This window comes from Macrobrachium rosenbergii, chromosome 39, assembly GCF_040412425.1.
Source record: "Macrobrachium rosenbergii isolate ZJJX-2024 chromosome 39, ASM4041242v1, whole genome shotgun sequence".
Taxonomy (NCBI): domain Eukaryota; kingdom Metazoa; phylum Arthropoda; class Malacostraca; order Decapoda; family Palaemonidae; genus Macrobrachium; species Macrobrachium rosenbergii.
The window spans coordinates 19,848,223-19,869,989 of NC_089779.1; the positions used below are offsets into that span (position 1 = coordinate 19,848,223).

Here is a 21,767-nt window from a genome sequence, read left to right on the forward strand (position 1 = left end):
TATCTGTTTGTCTAAAACGAAACAAAATTATACTTACTTGAAATTCTGAATCAGTGTCAGTTTCATTACCCTTGCAAAAGCGTGTAGGAAGAGGCACATGCAAAGTCTGAATAAGTTTGCAACTCTGACCAATTTCCTCATAACTGCGGAGGGCCGAGCAATTGCATGGCATACAAGATGATGCTACCACGCTAATTACAGGAGTAAACACAAGACTCATACCCACTGGAGTGACTACAGTAGTTTTGTGTTAGCTTAATGTTTCCTTACATGTAAGAATTATAGCTTAATATAATGTCAATAATAAGTTCATAACCTTAAGTGAAGATCAGTTTCATCCACACCAGAAATGCAAAGCTTCGCCCAACTTTGCGCCACGTAGATCATCCAGGAATGCCAGCAAAAAAAAAAAAAAAAGGCAAAATTAGCTTGTTATCAGTGAGAAGCAGATAGCCGATTGTGAGGGCAGACAAACTAAACTTCATAATTTATCAGTTTTAGAGTGTTAGATATCACATACAGTAAGTGGTACACTGACGGCGGATTCCTCCTTTTAGAATGTGGTAAGTCGGCTGTTCCGGCTGCACCGTGTCCAAGGAATGTAAACATTACCTTTTCGTTAAAGACGTGCTAAGGAGACAAAATAGCCAATGCGTTGTAAATGTATACTTTTTCCCAACAGAAAAAGATATGATAGAAAACGAATATTGTATGTTATGAAAAGAATGCAGTCTTCTGTAACAATGAATCAATTCAATTATGTCCGAATTATTTCAAGAAATTGTTGCTGTTGTGAAAATATTCAAGAACTCTCAACTTTCACTTTAATTAAGGATGCCATTGGTTAAAAAAATAGTAGTGGAACCAATAATATTGTTTGTTTTCCTTTTTGTTTTCAATCCTTTAGGAAGCATAGCATGAATGTGTTTGACGAAATATTTTCCAAATTGTTGAAGATGACTTGTTCTGCCTCGCTGGCTGTTTCCAAGGAATCCTTTATATCACTTTACTGTTCATTGAAAGGTCGATATATTTAGTCGCTGATGAAAAGTCCAGAGACTATTAAAAATGAACAGTTGTGTTTGTGCGTCATTACAATATTATATTCTTTTGACTTGGGTCCGTTTGCACTCTGTAGGCAGCCACTAAGCTGAAACCGTACAATCGCCTGGTTAAAGAGAGTGCAAAGGCTGTTGAAAGGAAGCTGATTCATACACTTGGAAAAATCAGAGTATTTTTATTACGATTTGATCATTTGTAAGTGAGAAGAGCATAACTCGGGTTCTTCCCCTTCCAGGATCAGCTTCTCCTCCATACCTGCTTTGGAAATAAGGAAAACACATAAATGGTAAAGGCTTCGAATCTTAATATCAATTGATATATATAAGAAAAATATTACAAGAAGCCCTTATAATTATATAGGAACAAGTAAAGTGTTACCTTAACTGTGACCAGGTCAAGGACTGGGAAAACTTAGCCAGACAACCATACTATCAATGCTGGATAATAACCCTATCCTGAAATGATGTCATAACACCCATAATTATAAGTTACCATTGATAGAAAGATGACAATATTCTTCAATTACGTATTTTAACTGGTTTTATGAAAATGAAAACGAAGTCTTCGCTCACCACATGCACAATACTATAAGGAATACGAAGAGCGGAGGAGTCACATAACTGCCAACTATCATTATGGATGCAGGAAGGGAAGGAAGGAAGGAAGAACAGGAGGCCGCCCCAGTTATTCAAGTCACAATGAACAAACTTGAATAGTGACGGATCCTTCCTGCCGCCGAGGGAAAGAGCACCAGAAATGACTGGAGTTCTGTGTCAGGTCAGTCTGCTTGGAGTCGGTGAAGCGATTAGCGTTGTACTGAGAAAGGTGAATTGAAAGGGCCTCTGGGAGGGAAGGAGTCTAGAAGAGCAACGGCCTCCTCAAACGTCTGCCGAGTAAGTCTCTTTATTCTCTTTCGTTTTCTCTTCTCCTCATCCCGGAGGAGCTGAAATTGTGACTACCATTGTCCAGCGTCATTATTTACCTCATCCATAATGTCACTGTCATGCCAACATCACCGTCAACACTGTTTCTGTTTAGGCGAAAAAAGGCAAAACTTGTTGTTGGGTGTGCGAATCATAGTACACAAACAGTTGCCTGTCCCTGTCTCTCTCTCTCTCTCTCTCAAGGCCAACCATTTCCTACTCTCTCTCTCTCTCTCAAAGCCAACCATTTCCTGCTCTCTCTCTCTCTCTCAGGGCCAACCATTTCCTGCTCTCTCTCTCTCAGGGCCAACCATTTCCTGCTCTCTCTCTCTCTCAAGACCAACCATTTCCTGTTCTCTCTCTCTCTCTCTCTCTCTCTCTCTCTCTCTCTCTCTCTCTCTCAAGGCCAACCATTTCCTGTTCTCTCTCTCTCTCTCTCTCTCTCTCTCAAGGCCAACCATTTCCTGCTCGCTCGCTCTCTCTCCCTCTCTCTCTCTCTCTCTCTAAGCCAACCATTTCCTGCTCTCTCTCTCTCTCAAAGCCAACCATTTCCTGCTCTCTCTCTCTCTCTCAAAGCCAACTATTTCCTCTCTCTCTCTCTCTCTCTCTCTCTCTCTCTCTCTTAAGGCCAACCATTTCCTGCTCTCTCTCTCTCTCTCTCTCTCTCTCTCTCTCTCTCTCTCTCTCTTAAGGCCAACCATTTCTGCTCTCTCTCTCTCTCAAGGCCAACCATTTCCTGCTCTCTCTCTCTCTCTCAAGGCCAACCATTTCCTGCTCTCTCTCTCTCTCAAGGCCAACCATTTCCTGCTCTCTCTCTCTCTCAAGGCCAACCATTTCCTGCTCTCTCTCTCTCTCTCTCAAGGCCAACCATTTCCTGCTCTCTCTCTCTCTCAAGGCCAACCATTTCCTGTCTCTCTCTCTCTCTCTCTCTCTCTCTCTCTCTCTCTCTCTCTCTCTCTCTCTCTCTCTCTCGGCCAACCATTTCCTGCTCTCTCTCTCTCTCTCAAGGCCAATCATTTGCTCTCTCTCTCTCTCTCTCTCTCTCTCAAGGCCAACCATTCTCTCTCTCTCTCTCTCTCTCTCTAGGCCAACCATTTCCTGCTCTCTCTCTCTCTCTCTCTCAAGGCCAACCATTTCCTGCTCTCTCTCTCTCTCTCTCAAGGCCAACCATTCCCTGCTCTCTGTCTCTCTCTCTCTCAAGACCAACCATTTCCTGCTCTCTCTCTCTCTCTCTCTCTCTCTCTCTCTCTCTCTCTCTCTCTCTCTCTCTCTCTCTCTCTCTCTCAAGGCCAACCATTTCCTGGTCTCTCTCTCAAGGCCAACCATTTCCTGGTCTCTCTCAAGGCCAACCATTTCCTGGTCTCTCTCTCAAGGCCAACCATTTCCTGGTCTCTCTCTCAAGGCCAACCATTTCCTGGTCTCTCTCTCAAGGCCAACCATTTCCTGGTCTCTCTCTCAAGGCCAACCATTTCCTGGTCTCTCTCTCTCTCAAGGCCAACCATTTCCTGCTCTCTCGCTCTCTCTCTCTCTCTCTCTCTCTCTCTCTCTCTCTCTCTCTCTCTCTCAAGGCCAACCATTTCCTGCTCTCTCTCTCTCTCTCTCTCTCTCTCTCTCTCTCTCTCTCTCTCTCTCTCTCTCTCTCTCTCTCTCTCTCTCTCTCTCTCTCTCTCCTTTCAAAAGTGGTTCAAGACTAGAGGCAAGTAATTATAGGCCTGTGAGTCTGACATCTCATATTATGAAAGTTTATGAAAGGGTAATGAAAAAAAAATATAATGAAACATTTAATGAAAAATAGATTGTTCAATATAGGACAACATGGTTTTGTACCCGGAAAAAGTACACAAACCCAACTGTTAGTCCACCATGAAAGCATATATAAAAATATGATAAATGAAAAATATACAGATGTGGTTTACCTAGACTTTGCAAAAGCTTTTGATAAGGTAGACCATAATATATCGGCGAAAAAAATTAGAAAACATAACATTGAGGACAATGTAGGAAGATGGATAAAAGAATTTTTGCAAAACACAAGGTACGGTGTTAGCTGCATTGCTGTTTGTGATTATGATTGCAGACATAGACAGTAATGTTAAGGACTCAGTAGTAAGTTTCGCAGATGACACAAGAATAAGTAGAGAAATTGCTTGTGATGAAGATAGGAACTCGCTACAAACAGACCTAAACAAAATATATAAATGGGCAGAGATAAATAGGATGGTATTTAACTCTGATAAATTTGAATCAATGAACTATGGTGATAAAGTAGGAATGCTATACGCATATAAAAGACCTAATAATGAGACAATCACAAACAAGGAAGCAGTTAAAGACCTTGGTGTGATGTTGAACAGGAATATGTTATGCAATGATCAAATAGCAATACTAATGGCAAAATGCAAAGCAAAAATGGGAATGTTGTTCCGGCACTTCAAAACAAGAAAAGCTGAACACATGATTATGCTTTATAAAACGTATGTACATAGTCCACTTGAATATTGCAATATAATATGGTACCCACACTACCAAAAGGATATTGCACAAATAGAGAGTGTACAAAGGTCATTTACAGCTAGAATAGAAGAAGTTAAGGACCTTGACTACTGGGAAAGACTACAATTCTTAAATTTATATAGTCTTGAAAGGAGAAGAGAATGCTACATGGTAATCCAAGCATGGAAACAGATAGAAGGAATTACCGAAAACATCATGGAGCTAAAAATATCAGAAAGAGCAAGCAGAGGTAGATTAATAGTGCCAAAAACTATACCAGGAAAAATAAGGAAAGCACACAGGACATTAATCCACCACGCACCATCATCGATAATGCAGCGTCTATTCAATGCGCTACCAGCTCATCTGAGGAACATTAACAGGAGTGAGCGTAGATGTGTTTAAGAATAAGCTCGACAAATATCTAAGATGCATCCCAGACCATCCAAGATTGGAAGATGCAAAATATACCGGAAGATGCGTTAGCAATTCTCTGGTAGACATCAAAGGTGCCTCACACTGAGGGACCTCCTGGGGCAGTGTTGCCACTTTGGTTTTAGCAAACTCCCACAGAAGGGACAACTTTCTCCCACAAAATTACCCACAAAAAATTCTCAACTCCCACAGATTTCTCCCACAAAAATCAACTTTATTGTGAATATATTATATGTAGGTTCTTCAACTGAAAAATCTTATTGATCATAAAACTATATATTCAACTTGAAAATATGAAATAATTACTGACAAAGGACTTCAAATAAGTGTGACAACATAGAATTTAGAAATATTTCAATCTTAATGAAGTGATCAGACATATACTTGAAAATATAAAATTAAAATATTTACTGACACAGGCCTTCAAATAAGTGAGAGAACACAGAATTTATATATATTATTTCAATCTTAATGAAGTGATCATTCATATACTTGAAAATATAAAATTAAAATAATTACTGACACAGGCCTTCAAATAAGTGTGAGAACATAGAATTTAGAAATATTATTTCAATCTTAACGAAGTGATCAGACATACTTGAAAATATAAAATTAAAATAATTACTGACACAGGCCTTCAAATAAATATGAGAACATAGAATCTAGAAATACGGTAGCATTTTAAACTTATTGAAGTGATCAGACATATTTGCATGATCTTTTCTTCCCTCCTCCTCTTACTCTATTTCAATGGCTATAATTTTGTCAACCACCTCTTCTTCTTCTGCTGCAACATTAACTTCACCCTTAGCATTGAAATTTGCTAGCATATCTCTAGATGGTGTGAAATTTACACATGAAATATTTTGTCGTGATAAACCATATCTAATTTTCAAAATAGCTTCTACTGACTGCACATGGAAGCGATTTCTTAATTTTGAATGGACTACATTCATCTGTGAGAATATTCTCTCTACCGATGCATTAGAAAAAGGTAATGAAAGTAGAGATAAAGCTAAAGAAGAAACATTGGGGTATTTCTGCTCTCCGGCAGAATCTCTTTTCTCACTAACCTCCGCCCAAAAGCTGACACAGTCTTTTAAACAGGAACTGGACCACTGTTCTAAATGAATAACATTCCATTCATTTTCCAAACTATCTATATCTCTAAATGTATTCTTGTATTTACATGCAAGTGATACAATATTACCTTTTACTTATGACGTGGCAACTGCTGGATGCAGTTTCTTCAACATAAAAAGGGTATCAACATTACTGGGTAATCTCAGTTGAACTTGATTCAAAAGTTCCAACACAAATTCCTTGCAACGCTCTTTTACATAAGATACCTGACTCTCATTCAACGAGCACTCTCCAGCATAATTATTGAATTCATATCCAAAATTGATGTACTTAAGGGGAATCAGGTAACTTTGGAACTCAAGTTTGGGAATATTTTCTTTTGAGCACTTTGATAAAAAAGTAGGTTCAACAACTATTTGCATTAAATTGCGATACATGTCTATAAGATCTTTCATGAGTTTTGTAATGTCTACGTTTTGTCCCTGAAAAAGCTTGTTAACTCTAATAACTTCCCTCAGTGTTTTACGAACAAACAGTAAGTATAGCTTATTTTGAGGATCTTTGTAGGCTTTACTCAGCTCATTAGCTGTATAACACCGTTCGCTTTTTGCAGAGAGCTCAAAGTGAAGATTAAGTGCATCCCATTGATCAAGAATAACATTGATCGCCTCCAAACGGGACAACCACAGAGTACTGGCTAAACCTGGAACTTTCTTAGGTACACAGTCTTCCATAACTTTATATAACTCTGCATAAATGCGCATTCTCTTTGGACTATTTGAAAACCATGTGTGACTTTCTCTGACAATGAAATCAAGAATTGTAGGCAGCTTTTCACAAGCCTTGCTGGCTGCTAAGTGAAGAGAATGACAAACACATTTAACAAGAGTTATATTGGGGTTATCTTTTTTGCAGCAAAGTTATGAGAGAGTGTGTTCGTCCAACCATGGCACTTGCGCCATCCGTACCAATCCCTACTAGTTTATTTACATCTAAATCATCCTCCTGCAAGCAATCTTTAACAGCCCTGTAAACACTATCTGCAGTAGTATCCTTAAGGGAAACAAGGAGGTAAAATGTATCAACTATGCATCCTTTACTAGAACTAAAAAATCGAATGCTTAATGCCAAACAAGAAATTTTAGCCTCATTGGTACTTTCATCAGCAGTCAAACTGAAATGTTTATTTCCAATTTCTTCTCTCAGTTGCTTTACAAAACTTGGAGCAATTACTTGTTTTTGTAAACGAGAACATTTAGAACGGTGTAGTCTAATTTTCTTAAGGTTAATGGCTGTATCATCTAGTTGCGGTATTAATTCTCCTAAATGATCAACAGCCAAATTAGACGAATGTTCTGTTATAAAAACTGCCAGCTTCAACTCAGCTGTTTTTGTTGGATCATTCAAAACTGGTTGGACGCTTTTTTTGATGGATTCCTGAACTTTAGTCCCTGATGACTTTGCAATATCCCTATGTTTTTTTCCTGAAGCATGACCAGATATAGATTTCATGTGAGCTTGTAAAATAGTCCCACAGAGGTTGCACCTAGCCTTAGATTTGCCCCCAGGAAATGGTTGCAACCATCCTGTCAATGAAAACAGTACTACTTTAGTATCTAATAATTACCAGTGGATCATGTCTGCATTTTATGTAAAGTGATACCGTACATAAGAAAATCCCCCCAAAAATATTGCAAATAATTTTCTAAAAGCTACTCTATTATCAATTTACATAGCACTATGTTAAAAAATATTGAGTTAGTAACTATATCACCAGTACTGTACCATAATATTGCTCCCTACTTGCTGTTAATTTTTCAGACCAAAAAATTACTCTATCTTTAGGGTCTATTTAAAAATGAAATGGAATACCGTACATAACGTAATAGTAGGCTACATTCATACCTTTGAATCTTGAATCACTTTCCCATGAATGCCGGTATTTTTGGCCATACCGGCTCTTTTTGTTACTAACAGTCTCATCCCTGATTTCTGTGACAGGTATAATCAGTGTATTAGTCTATGCTACATATCACATTACATATCTTTACAGTATATATATAATGTAGCACATATGACTAACCATATAAAACGGAAACAGTTATGAATTTCATAATATTTACTCATTATTATCCTTTTCATCAAAAATATAAAAGACAGGACTTTAATTATAAAATAAACCTCACCTGTATCTACAGATCTAGCACCTTTACTTGCAGAAGGATCAGGCCTACCATCATCTAAATCTACTGGTTTAGGGGTTTTAACTTCAAGAATCTTTTTTTTCACACTTTTACCTATATGTTGATTGAAAAATCTCAATATACAAACACTTTAAAGAGTGACAAAGAGTTTAACGACTCATAATATATCAAGCTATATTGTAACGGTCTACTAAAGATATATTTCTCAAAAAATATAGCCTAGTGTTATGACCCGTGTTGGGCCGTAGTGCAGGTTCTTATGCACTAAAGTTAATTACTCAGTGTTGTTACCAGGTACACAGCAAAACTTAGTCAGTGGAAACGAAAACACAGGGGAAAAACTCTACAATATTTATTACAAACAAAATTACAACAAGAAAAAAAAAAACCTTAAGTCAACCTTGTGACTGCGGAGGATATACCGAATCTCGTAAATCCTGTGGGATTCCTAACCACTAAAACTAAGCCCTACATAGAAAAACTAAGGACAATAAACATCTATACACAGGGGCAAAAATGATGCCCAAAGCAATAACTGGCCAGAAAAATACTAATACCTATGACTATAAGAATATGAAAGAAGGCAAAGGACAAAAGAGAGAAAACTTAAATCTCCTACCTAGGATTTATAAACTAAACTTAAACCTAAAGATGAACAAAACCAATACCAAGGTGCAACAAAAAGACTGTCATAAAAATCACAATATACATATAAAAGATATATTAATTCACCCAAAAAATTAAATTTCAAAAAAAAAAAGTAAACAAATGACATTAAATGTCTTGCCTTAATGAAGGCCGTGATCCCATGCACCAGGACTGCTATCAAGGGAAGACTCAGATACAGGTAACCACAGGTGAAGGACAAGTCAGAGACGTCCGTGTTAATAAAATAAGGGCAAATCCCTACCTGATATCTGTCTCCCTACAGTCCTCCTTACGAGCCTGAATGCTCCCACTGCTGCAGCAAAAAAGGGCGTCCTGGAAAACACAATGCCAGCTGCTTTACGTCTCCGTAAGTGCAGGAGATAAACGACTGCACTTACCACCTTAGGAAACCTTTCCCACTAAGGTGGCAGCACGACGAAGTCGCAGTGTGACTAAGTCAACTGCGATGCAACCAGGATACTCAGTCGCAAGTGACTAATATACACCTGCGAAGGGCAGCTCCCGTACGGCAAAATACAGTAGACACAACGTCGCAGGTGACCGAAGTGTACCTGCGAGAAACAGCTCCTATGACCATACACACACAGGACGAATATTCAATATTCCAAAAGCGCCAGCAGCATATCCGCCAGGGAAAATCAAAAGGCCCGAACTGACTGTCGAAGAGCCGCGCTCCTCCAATGTCAAACGCTGGTCTCTTTTCACCAGCCACTCGAAAAATAAACACAGAAAAAAAACAAGCGTTAATGAGGCACTTACAAACATATAACGAGCGGGGAGGAGGTTTAACTTGACGATCAGCAGACAAAAGCAAAGCTTAAAATTAAAACCTTAATAACTAATAATCTTACGCTAAGTTTTACTCGACCAGCAGTAACAAGGCTGAGAACTACCGAAAAGCAAAAGTAAATATAATTACGTTAATACATAATACCTAGGTATAGCCTATATTGACAACTTAATACATGTAGCCTAATGAATTCAACAGAGTTATCTTCCTTCAATTATATGATAACAAATCTTACTTTTGGGAAAAAAAGAAAAAAATATTATTAACCTTTGCTTGCAGATGGATTCTTAGGAATAACACCAGAACCACTGGGTTTAGGATCATTAATAGCCTCATGGACAGGATAGGAAACATTTTCATCAGTCTTGTCTTTGCCTTAGTAAAAGTAAAAACAAATATATATATATATATATATATATATATATATATATATATATATATATATATATATATATATATATAAATATATAAAAAAATATATATATATATATATATATATATATATATATATATATATATATATATATATATATATATATATATATATATATATATATATATATATATATATATATATATAAACTCTAACAATGATGATCGAACATTTTATTACTACTAGAAACGGCCATCTTCCAAAATTGAAACAAAATAGACCATATAAATATTCTTCTTTAGATTATAATAATACTACTACATTCATACGTTCATTGGCAAGTAGCCTACCTTTATCTATAGAACTGTCATGGCTTAAACCCGGACTCGGTTTGGGATCAGCTGTTACCACAGGAAGAGGGTCATCTATTTCTGACTGTTCTGAATCACTTTGCCTTGTTCTTTTAACATTTGCACGTGTATCACCTTTCCCTAAAATAAAACATGTTTGGGCTAATATGACCGAAGAGAGAGAGAGAGAAAGCAAAATTTGCATGGCTAGGCCACTTAGGCAATTGCACAGAAAAATAATCAATGGAAGTTGAAGGGCATGGATTTCCACACAGTTGCATTTTTGTCATTAACAAGGCAAGACCGTCTTACTGTTTAAGAAAAACAGCTTAGCAAGACGTTATATGACAAAATCGACTTTTTACCACTGCCTTACCCGATCAGCTGATTGATGACATAACATCAAAACAACGGTAAAGTAAGCATGGCAAAGCCGTCTAAAACAGAATTGTACCTTTCTACAATTAAATCTAATAGACTGTCGATAAGGAACTAAGTTATTCTCAGCTGAAGGCTTAGGTCTAAGGCTAATTCAATGGGATTCTTTATTGCAGGACTATCTCAAAAAAAAAAAAAAAAAAAAATTAAGAGAAATTTCGGGACCTTGGCTCCACTCCTGTTCAGTTCAAGTACAGTATGCATAAAATTATCTTATTTCAAAGTAGTTCCTGAGCACTGAGTTTGCCAGAGCACAGCTTAAAAAAGATTTTTTTTTTTGGCCCTATGATACAGATTAACATTGCAACCTAAATTAATACAAAGTTAGGCTAAACTAAAATCCTGACATAATGTCAAATTTTCTAAACAAATGGAAAAAGATATTAAGCCTAGGCCTAGTGATTTAGAATTAGGCTAGCACGTAACACCTAGCAACAGCTTGGTTAGTAGGCCTATGAACTACAGTATAGCTCTAACGTTAAGCTATAACTTACAGCAATTCTCAAGAAAACTTACAATGATGTGCCCCCAGCCTAGGGCATGTAGTAGGCTATAGCCTTGTCTATGAAATCAATGGATTGGCCTAGCCTATATCAAACTTGATCCCTACAATCCATGAAACTATTGCAGTAGCATATATACTACCTATAGGTAGGCCTTCTAGGCTATGTCAGCCTGTAGCTTATATTCTGAATGTCAAGATCATTAATGTTTTCTATTTATGAGAACACAAAATAATTCAGTAATTTTGTACTTACTTCCTCCAGTCTTCAGCCAATCACGAATAGACGACATATTATTACAAACTAAAATTGAACAGGCTTAATGTCTATCACAACACCAAACTTCACTGATGTTAAGAACGCACTGTCACCAACCAGGCGTCTGACAAAATCAAAATCAACCGAAGTTGCCGAGCCAACACTTATCTTGAATAAACAAACGTAACAGTTCAAGTTCCGAACCTGTGCGTTGGTACGGTTGTTATTGCTTGATGTACGTGGGCAATCTATACAAACTGAATTCTAATATAAGCCTTATTTCCTTAGTACAAAGAGTTCAGATTATGCATCTCTCCTTTAACATCCGGTTATTGATGATGCTTTTTTTTTTACTTAATCACTGATTTTAAAATAATCAGTCATATCTTGATCAATATATTCCTTTTATTATGAGTATATATATATATATATATATATATATATATATATATATATATATATATATATATATATATATATATATATATATATATATATATATATATATATATATATATATATATATATATATATATATATATATATATATATATATATATATATATATATATATATATATATATATATATTATATATATATATATATATATATATATCAATCTGAAGCTCCCACAAAGATTCCCACAAATAAGCTAAATTCCCACAAAAAATTCCCACAAAATTATCTGAAAATGGTCCTCCCACAAAGGGTCCCACAAAAGGTCATTTTTCCCACAGATTTGTGGGAAATTCCCACAAAGTGGCAACACTGTCCTGGGGCAACCCGAACGAACTGTAAGGTCTGTAAGGTAAGGTAAGGTCTCTCTCAAGGCCAACCATTTCATGCTCTCTCTCTCTCTCTCTCTCTCTCTCTCTCTCTCTCTCTCTCTCTCTCTCTCTAGGCCAACCATTTCCTGCTCTCTCTCTCTCAAGTCTCTCAAGAGCAATCAATTCCTGGTCTCGCTCTCTCTCTCTCTCTCTCTCTCTCTCTCTCTCTCTCTCTCTCTCTCTCTCTCAAGGCCAACCATTTCCTGCTCTCTCTCTCTCTCTCTCTCTCTCTCTCTCTCTCTCTCTTAAGGCCAACCATTTCCTTTCTCTCTCTCTCTCTCTCTCTCTCTCTCTCTCTCGGCCAACCATTTCCTGCTCTCTCTCTCCCTCTCTCTCTTTTGATTGACCCATCGATTGAAAAGAGGAGAGAGAGGAAATGCATCCATCTGCTACCCTCTCTCTCACTCTCTCTGCAACAAATGACAACCAAGCCAGCTCACATCACCCTTGCTATTAAGGCACTGTTGGATTTAATTAAGACGAATGACCCAGAAAAGGTTTGTTCTCAGATGTGCTTCAAAGCCATTTTTCTGGCCATGATGACGTCTATAAACAGGTTAAGATTTTAACAAGGTGCTCATTACAGACTTTAATAAATTCCTGTGCCCTGCTGTAATCAAAGTTATTACCCTCGCGCCATGCAGCCACCCGCTCCCCCACCCACCCCCCACGGTGGGAACAGGTATCCTAGACGAAACAACCACGCCCAAGCAGCCGGGGGCCATTGACAGGTATTCCTCGTTAAACCTCACCCGGTAAGTGTTGAAACTGTGACTAATAAAGATATGGCGCTAAAAAAATTTAAAAAAAAATCATAGGGCCACGACGGCATAGCTGTTCGATTCTTAAAAGACTCACTACCAGTTCTATCTTTCTACCTAACAGTTATAACGATAATAATAAATGTATATTCATTGTTACGGGATATTCCCAAATGAATGGAGGCACGTTGTATATAGTTTGCCCCTCTTTCAAACAAGGTGACCCTGAGGAGGGGGAGGACCCAAGTAACTAACTACCACCCCATCTCGTTACTGCCTTTTTTGTCAAAGGTCTTAGAAAAAATCGTTGCAAACCAACTGTGCGAATATCTTCATGAAAACAATCTTCTTTCAAATGCGTAGTATGGATTCAGAAGACACTTATCTACTGAAGCGGCTTTGCACCCAGTCATGGACATACTCCACTATAATAGTACTGATATAAATGAAGTTTCCCTAATAACACTGTGTGACTCATCAAAATCTTTTGATGGCATCTCTCGCTCCATATTTATTGTTGGATAAAATGGGCAACTTGAGCATCGATACATTTTGGTTTGATGATTATCTTAAAGAGAGAACACAGCCTGTCAAAGGAAAGGGCCACACTTCTAAGTAGAACGTGAGCTTTGGCGTGTCGCAAGGCTCAGTTTTGGGTCCAATACTGTTCAATGTTTTCGTAAATGACTTATACCTGGCTACGGATGAGGACACTTAATTCACTTTGCCGATGAAGCTCAGTATATTTACTCTGGTGATATAAACGATACTGAAGCCTTAACCCAAAAGGCTGAAATAAACATGGGTAGAGTAATGGATGGAATATTTCATGTCAAATGGCCTTCAGGTAAATACAACGAAAACGAACTTTATTTTTATTTGTTCTCACTCATATATTCGGCGAATTGCAGGAGACATCAATATTGAGGTTAAAGAAACAGAAATGAAGCCTAGCAGTAGCATAACAAGCCTGGGAATCATTCTTGACAGTCATTTCAACTTCAAACTGCATATCGAAGAAGAAATAAGCAAAAAAGGAATGGGAATTTTGCATTTTGTCTGGAGAAATACAGAATACCTGAACGAGACAAATAAAATATTCGCTGGAGTTGGCAATACTTGTACTGTTGAAAAGCTTCTGTGAATTTGGCTGTCATATTTTGGTGTGCTTTTGGTTATTCCAAGGAGGTTATAGCTCATGTGAGTGAGCATATTGATGCAACGAATTGCAGTTATTGCTTTGAAGATAAAAGTGACAGTGATTTAACAGTGTAAAGAAAGTGACAGTGGGTTTCTAAGGCCGGGGAACTTCAAAGAAGTTCTACCCGTCCCGATATCCTTACGGCTGCCATGGCAATGCAATTTTGCCAAGTGTAAACAACACACCATGGCATTATCCAGAATGGTGGAGTTTTTCAGAAGGAAGAACTTTCGAATTCAATATCTGGAAAATGAGCGTGCTGACACGGATGATGTATTAGATATATTAGAAAAGATTCAAGCCAATTTTATGAACATTTATGGAGTTCAACAAGTTGGATTCAGTAAGATAATAGTGACATCTGAAGACCATTTGGGAGAATCATGAGAGATTATGAAGGACATATTCTGGCTTTAGATAATAAAGAGGTCAGCATTCAAATTGTTAATCTATCAACAAGTAAAATCACTGTCACTATTAAAAATGCACCATTTGAGCTAACCAATGAATACCTAAGTAAGATTCTCTCGTCATATGGTAAGGTATTTAGTATTAGAAACCAGGTTTATACATCTGGCACCTTCTAATGCTGGGAAGAACAATGGTAACAGAACTGCGTTGATGGTTCTAAAGAAACCTATTCCTTCGACGCTGAGACTTGGTAGATTTTTGTTTAGGTTCTATTATCGCGGACCATAGAGGTAGAATATTGGCCTGGAGACGGGGTGAGGGGATTAAGCCGTACTCCTGGGTGAAGCCAGGCTGACAGGTACTCGGCCACGCCCAGTCGTGGCAAGAAGCAGGAGTGGGACACTTTGGGTAACTCAAACTCTTCACTAAATACGTCAGTATTTACTGTTGTTTATTAAGGAAATATTTACAATAGTGCTGGTAAAACATAAGAAATCAAAGCACGATCATTTTACTCATGAAAAAAGAAAGAAAGAAAAAAAAACGTGCAATTCACATTAAATCATTGGCCGCTAAACTGGATAAGTTTTGTGTATGATTGTCTACTCTTCACTGAAACTTGCTATCTTCACTCATGAACCTTTTTTTCTCAAGCTCTGATAGAACACTTTTCAAATCAGCATTTCTTTTTGCCAGACGCCGCTTCGATTGTTGAAGCACTTTGATTTTCTTTTTTGAAGCAATAAGTTCACTCTCACTGTTATCAAGCTTACGATTTAATGTTTCGTTTTCCTTTCTCAATGATTCCACTTCTGTCGGAACATTAGGGGAAAGTTGCAAAGGAAGCACATCAACTGATACAGGTGAATCATTACAATTGTCAGTGACAGTACGATTCGTTGACGCCTTTCTCTTTGGAGGATGATTTTCCTGGAGATGCTTCGGAAATGCTTCAAAGGTACGAGGAACAGCACCATTTCGAATCCGAACCACTGACTGAGATGTCCGATCTATGTCTTCTTCACGGAAATGTTTTGAGCATATCAATGAATATTTCGTTGGGGTGAAGTTTTCTCGTCTCATCCTCCGAACCCACTCCTGCTTCAGAGCCTCATCTTTTGGAAAACTGTAAAAAGAGATACAACCAGTTAAAAGATATTCCTGATAAAACATAAAAACCGTAATAATAAGTTTAAAACACACACACACACACACACACACACACACACACACACACACACACACATATATATATATATATATATATATATATATATATATATATATATATATACATATAAATTAGGATAAAGATGGTAAAATAGGTCTAGTGGGTTGTGGAGTGAGCAAATTATAATTCTATTGCTCACCATGTGTAAAAGCAGTTGCTTATTTTTATTTAATCTTTGCAACTTGATTGATATGTATATCAAGTAGTTATAGGCATGCACACACACATATATAATATATATATATATATATATATATATATATATATATATATATATATATATATATATATATATATATATATACATGTGTGTGTGCGTGTGTATGTATGTATACATATTTTTCTCTTTTACATTTCGTTGAAACTAAAAAGAATTCAAGAAAGAAAGAAAAACGAATTTCTTCAGTATCTCCGTTTTATTTTAATCAAAACTCAGCAGGGAAGACGACAAAGCGGGTGGCTTACAAAATATAAAATTCTGAAGAGTTCGGTTGAATACAAAGCCAACACGTCAACAGAGCTTAAACCAAAACAGTAATCACCTGGGCAAATTTTATGGCATCTGCTAATCTCGATCAAAAAACTCTGAGCTGCTTATACTGACCATAGGATTAGTCCACATGGGTTTTAGGATTAAAAGCTGGACGATTCCCCTGGGAATTCATGAGCATGCCACTAGTCAACTACAAGTAAAAACAACTTACAATAACCGTCCAATGACTTAAACGCACACACTAACCCTTACTTCTGAAACTTCTATTTTCGACATCAATTATTATTATTATTATTATTATTATTATTATTATTATTATTATTATTATTATTATTATTATTATTATTATTATTATTATTATTAAGTTAAATAATCTTAGCTATTTTTACCTGGCTTGAAAAAGTTCTGTCATGCTACAACAAAACCAATAAATTGTCTGTAAAGGTACCTAAATAAGAAAATGTAGGGGGAAATGATTGTACACATTTTTAGGGTCATGAACATATCCACCTGGATTTTTTTAAAAAGCTGTATACACCAAGGTTTACTAGACGTTATTGTACACTAATTCTATGAGTAAATTATGGAAATTAGAAATGCATAATTTGAAATTCACTTACCGATGAAATGTCCGAGTAGGATCTTGTAACTTGTTGTATCTTGCTGTGCAACCAAATGCTGAACAAGAGCTTGGCATTCTGTAAAAAATTAGCTACAAAAAAAACTCCACACTTCCGCCTCGAATGATAATATGGATCTGACTGACAAGGAAGGTCGGTCACTCTTGGTTTACTCCCGATGTCCCAGAGCTTCTTGCCACGACCAATATGGCTGCCCAGCTGTCAACCTGACTTCACCTTTTCCGCGGGACATCGCCTCCACCCTAATCTTTCCTCCAAGTCGCGGACAAACACGCACTTGTATCAAATGTGGAAAAGAAGGTAATTTGGCTGCTAATTGTACTGCAGAAGAAATTATGACTGAAAATGAAAAGGAGTTTCCAGTTTTACCGATGAAAAATAATGAATGTAACTCTAAGGATAATTCGCGGAATGGCCAGGCAAATAATAAAGTTCAGGAAGAAGTACAGGGGAATAAGGTTCAAACGCAAGACTCGGTAGAGGAACAAGAGGAGAGTAAAGAAGTGAGAAGACAAGGGCAGGAGGATCGAATGGAGGAAGATCGTCAGGAGGAAGGTCGTCAGGAGGAAGATCGACAGAAGGAAGATCGTCAGGAGAAGGATCGACAGGAGGACTCTTCTAGTGAAAATGTCGAGACATTTAGCCAAAAGGAAAATGATAATGGAAACGTTATCGAGGATACTGTTATGAATAGGAAGCAGGACACAATGGAATTGGTTACCAACTTCAATATGGAAGTAATGACTCTCAGTGTCAAAATACCCCTAATATGTCCCTTTATGGTTTAGAAGGGAAAAATATTGAGGACAATAGTAGTCCAAATGTGTTACTGATAAACAAACCGTGACTGATGTACATGTGGATTATAAATCGGATGATTTGGTACATAAAGGGCTATTCCATTTTTTTTACTATAGTGAGGAAAATATACCTGATGTTCTGAAAGGTGAAGATGACAATTCCTCTTATACTGAAGATTCAACACAAGGGATCAAAACGGCATTAGGGGCTGAAAGTACGTATGGAAGCGACGAGTATGATATTGTTTCTTCAGTTGAGAGTAACGGGAAACTAGTAATCAGAAAAAAATAAGGTACTACCTAAGAGAATTCAGGGCTCCCTAGGGTTAAAAGATCGGTCGAGACATTTACGTCGAAAGGGAAGGAGACTAAAATGAGGAAAGTACATGCTGACGGCAATGTTAAACGGAATAGTGACGACAACAAGTTTAGTGGAAAAAAAGACGATGAATATCTAGATTATACAGGAACTGAAATTCTTGCCGAAGAAGCCCCCATTTTTACAGAAAACTTGGTTAATTTGTAATAATGTTTGTGATCATTTTAAAAATTTATCTTCTTACGTATTGCAACCCTTAATATTAATGGTTTGTCTAGTTTTAACAAGCAGGCTAAACTACACTCATTCATTAGTTATAATAAGATAGATATACTGTTATTGCAAGAACATAGTGTGAAGTCCATAGATTCTCTTGGTTTTTTGGAGAGGTTTTATGAAATCATATTAAATCCAACTATCAATATACGGCAGTGCTAGTTAATAGGAAGATAGACGTAGTAGTTGAAAATGTGTATTTACATCCAACGTCAAGACTATGCAAAGTGTCGTTGAAGTATCAAAGCGAGGTTATAGATATTGTGAACATATATGCTCATGCAAGAAATAAATTCCATAAAGAGAGAGAGGAATTTTTTGAGAAGGATTTGTTATCACTGATACAGAATAATCGTGATATTTGGGGGAGACTGGAATTGTATCATTAATGACAAGGACTCTTCACATCCAAAAAATTCTTGTTTTTCGAAAGTTTTGAAGAATATTGTTGACGCTGTGAAGAAAAAGGATGTCCATAACATCCGTCCTAAGTTACCCGAGTACACCTTTGTTAGATCGCGTCTGGACAGGATTTATATGCAGATAGACAGAAATAGTGTCACAGAAACTGAAACTGTTCCCGTGTCGTTTTCAGACCACTCTTGTTTCCTGTGTGATATAGATTACCTGATGTAGTACAGTTAGGGAAATCCTACTGGAAGCTTAATTGTTCAGTTCTAACAGACACCGAAATCAAAGAAAACTTTAAACAAAAGTGGACTGAGTTAAGGAAAAGGGATGGTTATGCTAATATATTGCTGTTGTGGGATATTCTGGTTAAAGAGGAAGTTAAAAAGTTTTATATGAAAGCTTGTTCTATTAAGAAACAACAGAGATTTGGTATGTTAAACTTGTTAGAAAGTAGACTACGATACTTATATGAGGCTTCTTATCAGACCGGAAATCCTAACATGTTAGGAATCAATAATGTGGAAAAGAAAATTGAGGAAATAAGAGATGAATTTGCAGAAGGTATCAAGGTTCGATCCCGTTTGCTAAATCTTGAAAATCATGAGAAAGTTTCAAAATTTGTAATAGCTAAACAGCAAGAATTCATAGCGAAGAAAGTAATTACTTGTTTAAAAGATAATAAGGGGAATAAACTTCAATCCTGGGCTAGTATAAATAATTATGTTAATTCCCTTTAATCTTAGTTATATAGTTCAAGGCCAGTTAATAATGAAATGCAAGAAAAGCTTTTATCCTTCTTAAAAATAAAGCTTGACGACAGTGATAGGGAAAAGTTGAATAAGGATTATTTAAAAGGGGAAATTTTGAAAGTTATCAAAAGTTTTAAGAAGAATCGTACACCTGGAATCGATGGTCTGCCAGTGGAGTTTTATTCAGAGAATTGGGATGTAACTGGGAATGAATTTTCTTCATTGGTAAAGTATGTAATGAGAAATAAGATGATTACAGTTTCGCAAAGGAAATGAGTCATTACACTTATTCATAAAGGCGGAGATGAAAAAGAGCTGAAGAATTGGAGACCAATTTCTCTCCTTTGTGTTGATTATAAAATAATTTCTCAACTTTTAGCTATTCGTATGAAAGAAGTGTTAGACTAAGTGATTGATACTAGTCAGTTTTGCTCTATTCCAGGACGAAGCATTGTTCAGTGTAATATGTTGATCAGGGATGTTATGTATTATGTTAATTCTGTTGATATGAATGATGCCTTTCTTAAATTAGACTGGTATAAGGCTTTTGACATGGTAAATACAGAATTTTTGTTTAAGTCTTTGAAGTGTCTAGGGTTTGGAGACAAATTTATAGGGAAAATAAGCATACTATATAATAAAATAGAAAGTGCAATGTGTGTAAATAATAATATAACTGCCTTTTTCCCCATAACAAGGTCAGTTAGACAGGGATGTCCACTTAGCATGATGTTGTATGCAATCTATCAAGAATCGTTCTTTCTAGCAATTAAGGAAAATATTGGTGTGAAACCTTTATTCTTACCTGATCACACTATTCTCAAAGCAGTTGGTTATGCTGATGATAATAATATCATAATCACATCAGAAGATAGTTTAAGAGAAGTTGATAAAATTGTGCAGGAATTTGAATTAGCCACAAATAGCAAAATTAATAGGAATGAAAATTCAAGACTATTCAGTATGGGTGGTTGGAAGAATAAAAGGGACTGGGCCCTTACATGGATAAGGCAGTGTCACGTTAAGTGATGGTTTTGCGGGAACTGCTGGTTCCCCGCTCGTTCCCTTTTGTGGATTGCTGCCTCCTTACCTTCAAGTTTTTTTTTTGTTTTGATGCTTTCGTGGTGAGCTGCCGGTTTACTCTCGTCAGTCGGCTCTGGTAGGGCAGCGAGAGTAGCGGCAGTGGCAGCAGCAGCAGGCAGTTTTTTGGAGTCGACGTTGGTCGAGTTTTTGAGCAGCAAATTGGAGCACGGCTACGAAGTGGAGCACGTCGTAGAGGTGGAGTGTGACCATGAGTAGTCGTGTGACCACGAGCTGCTCATCTTTGATGACAGCGTGAGGCTGTCCTGACGTCTCCATCGGGGTATTCTGGTTTGTAGGGTCTTGTCCCTGTTGTGCAGCTGAGGGCTGTCTTGGTGACCCGATGGAGGACGTATGTTTGGTTTTTTTTTCTGCCTGCTGTTGTTTATTTTTGCCTTTTTTTTTGTTTAATGCTACTTTTTGTTTATTTAACTTGCTTTTGTTTAGTGCTGCCTTTTGGCTTATTTTTTGTATTTATGGTTTATCTTTTTACCAGACCTGACTCACTTGTAAATACTTATAACTTAATATTGTAAATAAATTAAGTTTAAGCTCATTTTATTGTTTTTGTTGTTTTCCCCTCCTTTGTTTGTTGCATCTGCCGTCAGTCATGACAGCCCCGTCCTGAGTATATTAAAGAACCTGCATAACGACCCACTCGGGTCGTTACAATGGCGACCGTGACAGGATGGCTCTGTTTTGGCTGGCGGGGTTGTTACGGCATTGGAGGGGATCATGAGTGTAAAAAAAAAAAAAATAATCTTTTTTTTTTTTTTTAGGTGGGGAGGTGTCACGTTAAGTGATGGTTTTGCGGGAACTGCTGGTTCCCCGCTCGTTCCCTTTTGTGGATTGCTGCCTCCTTACCTTCAAGTTTTTTTTTGTTTTGATGCTTTCGTGGTGAGCTGCCGGTTTACTCTCGTCAGTCGGGTCTGGTAGGGCAGCGAGAGTAGCGGCAGTGGCAGCAGCAGCAGGCAGTTTTTGGAGT

General features: G+C 37.2%; 1 protein-coding gene across 1 annotated transcript; it reads left to right on the forward strand.

Annotated features, from left to right (window-relative positions):
- The first annotated feature begins 17,482 nt into the window (after positions 1–17,482).
- On the forward strand, positions 17,483–17,935 carry LOC136825621 (prothymosin alpha-like). Its single transcript, XM_067082209.1, has one exon. It carries the CDS (start codon positions 17,483–17,485, stop codon positions 17,933–17,935), a length of 453 nt encoding a protein of 150 aa, XP_066938310.1.
- The last annotated feature ends 3,832 nt before the right edge of the window (positions 17,936–21,767 follow it).

Coding starts and splice junctions, on each gene's coding strand:
- LOC136825621 (XM_067082209.1), top strand. CDS start 17,483: ATGACTGAAAATGAAAAGGAGTTTCCAGTTTTACCGATGAAAAATAAT.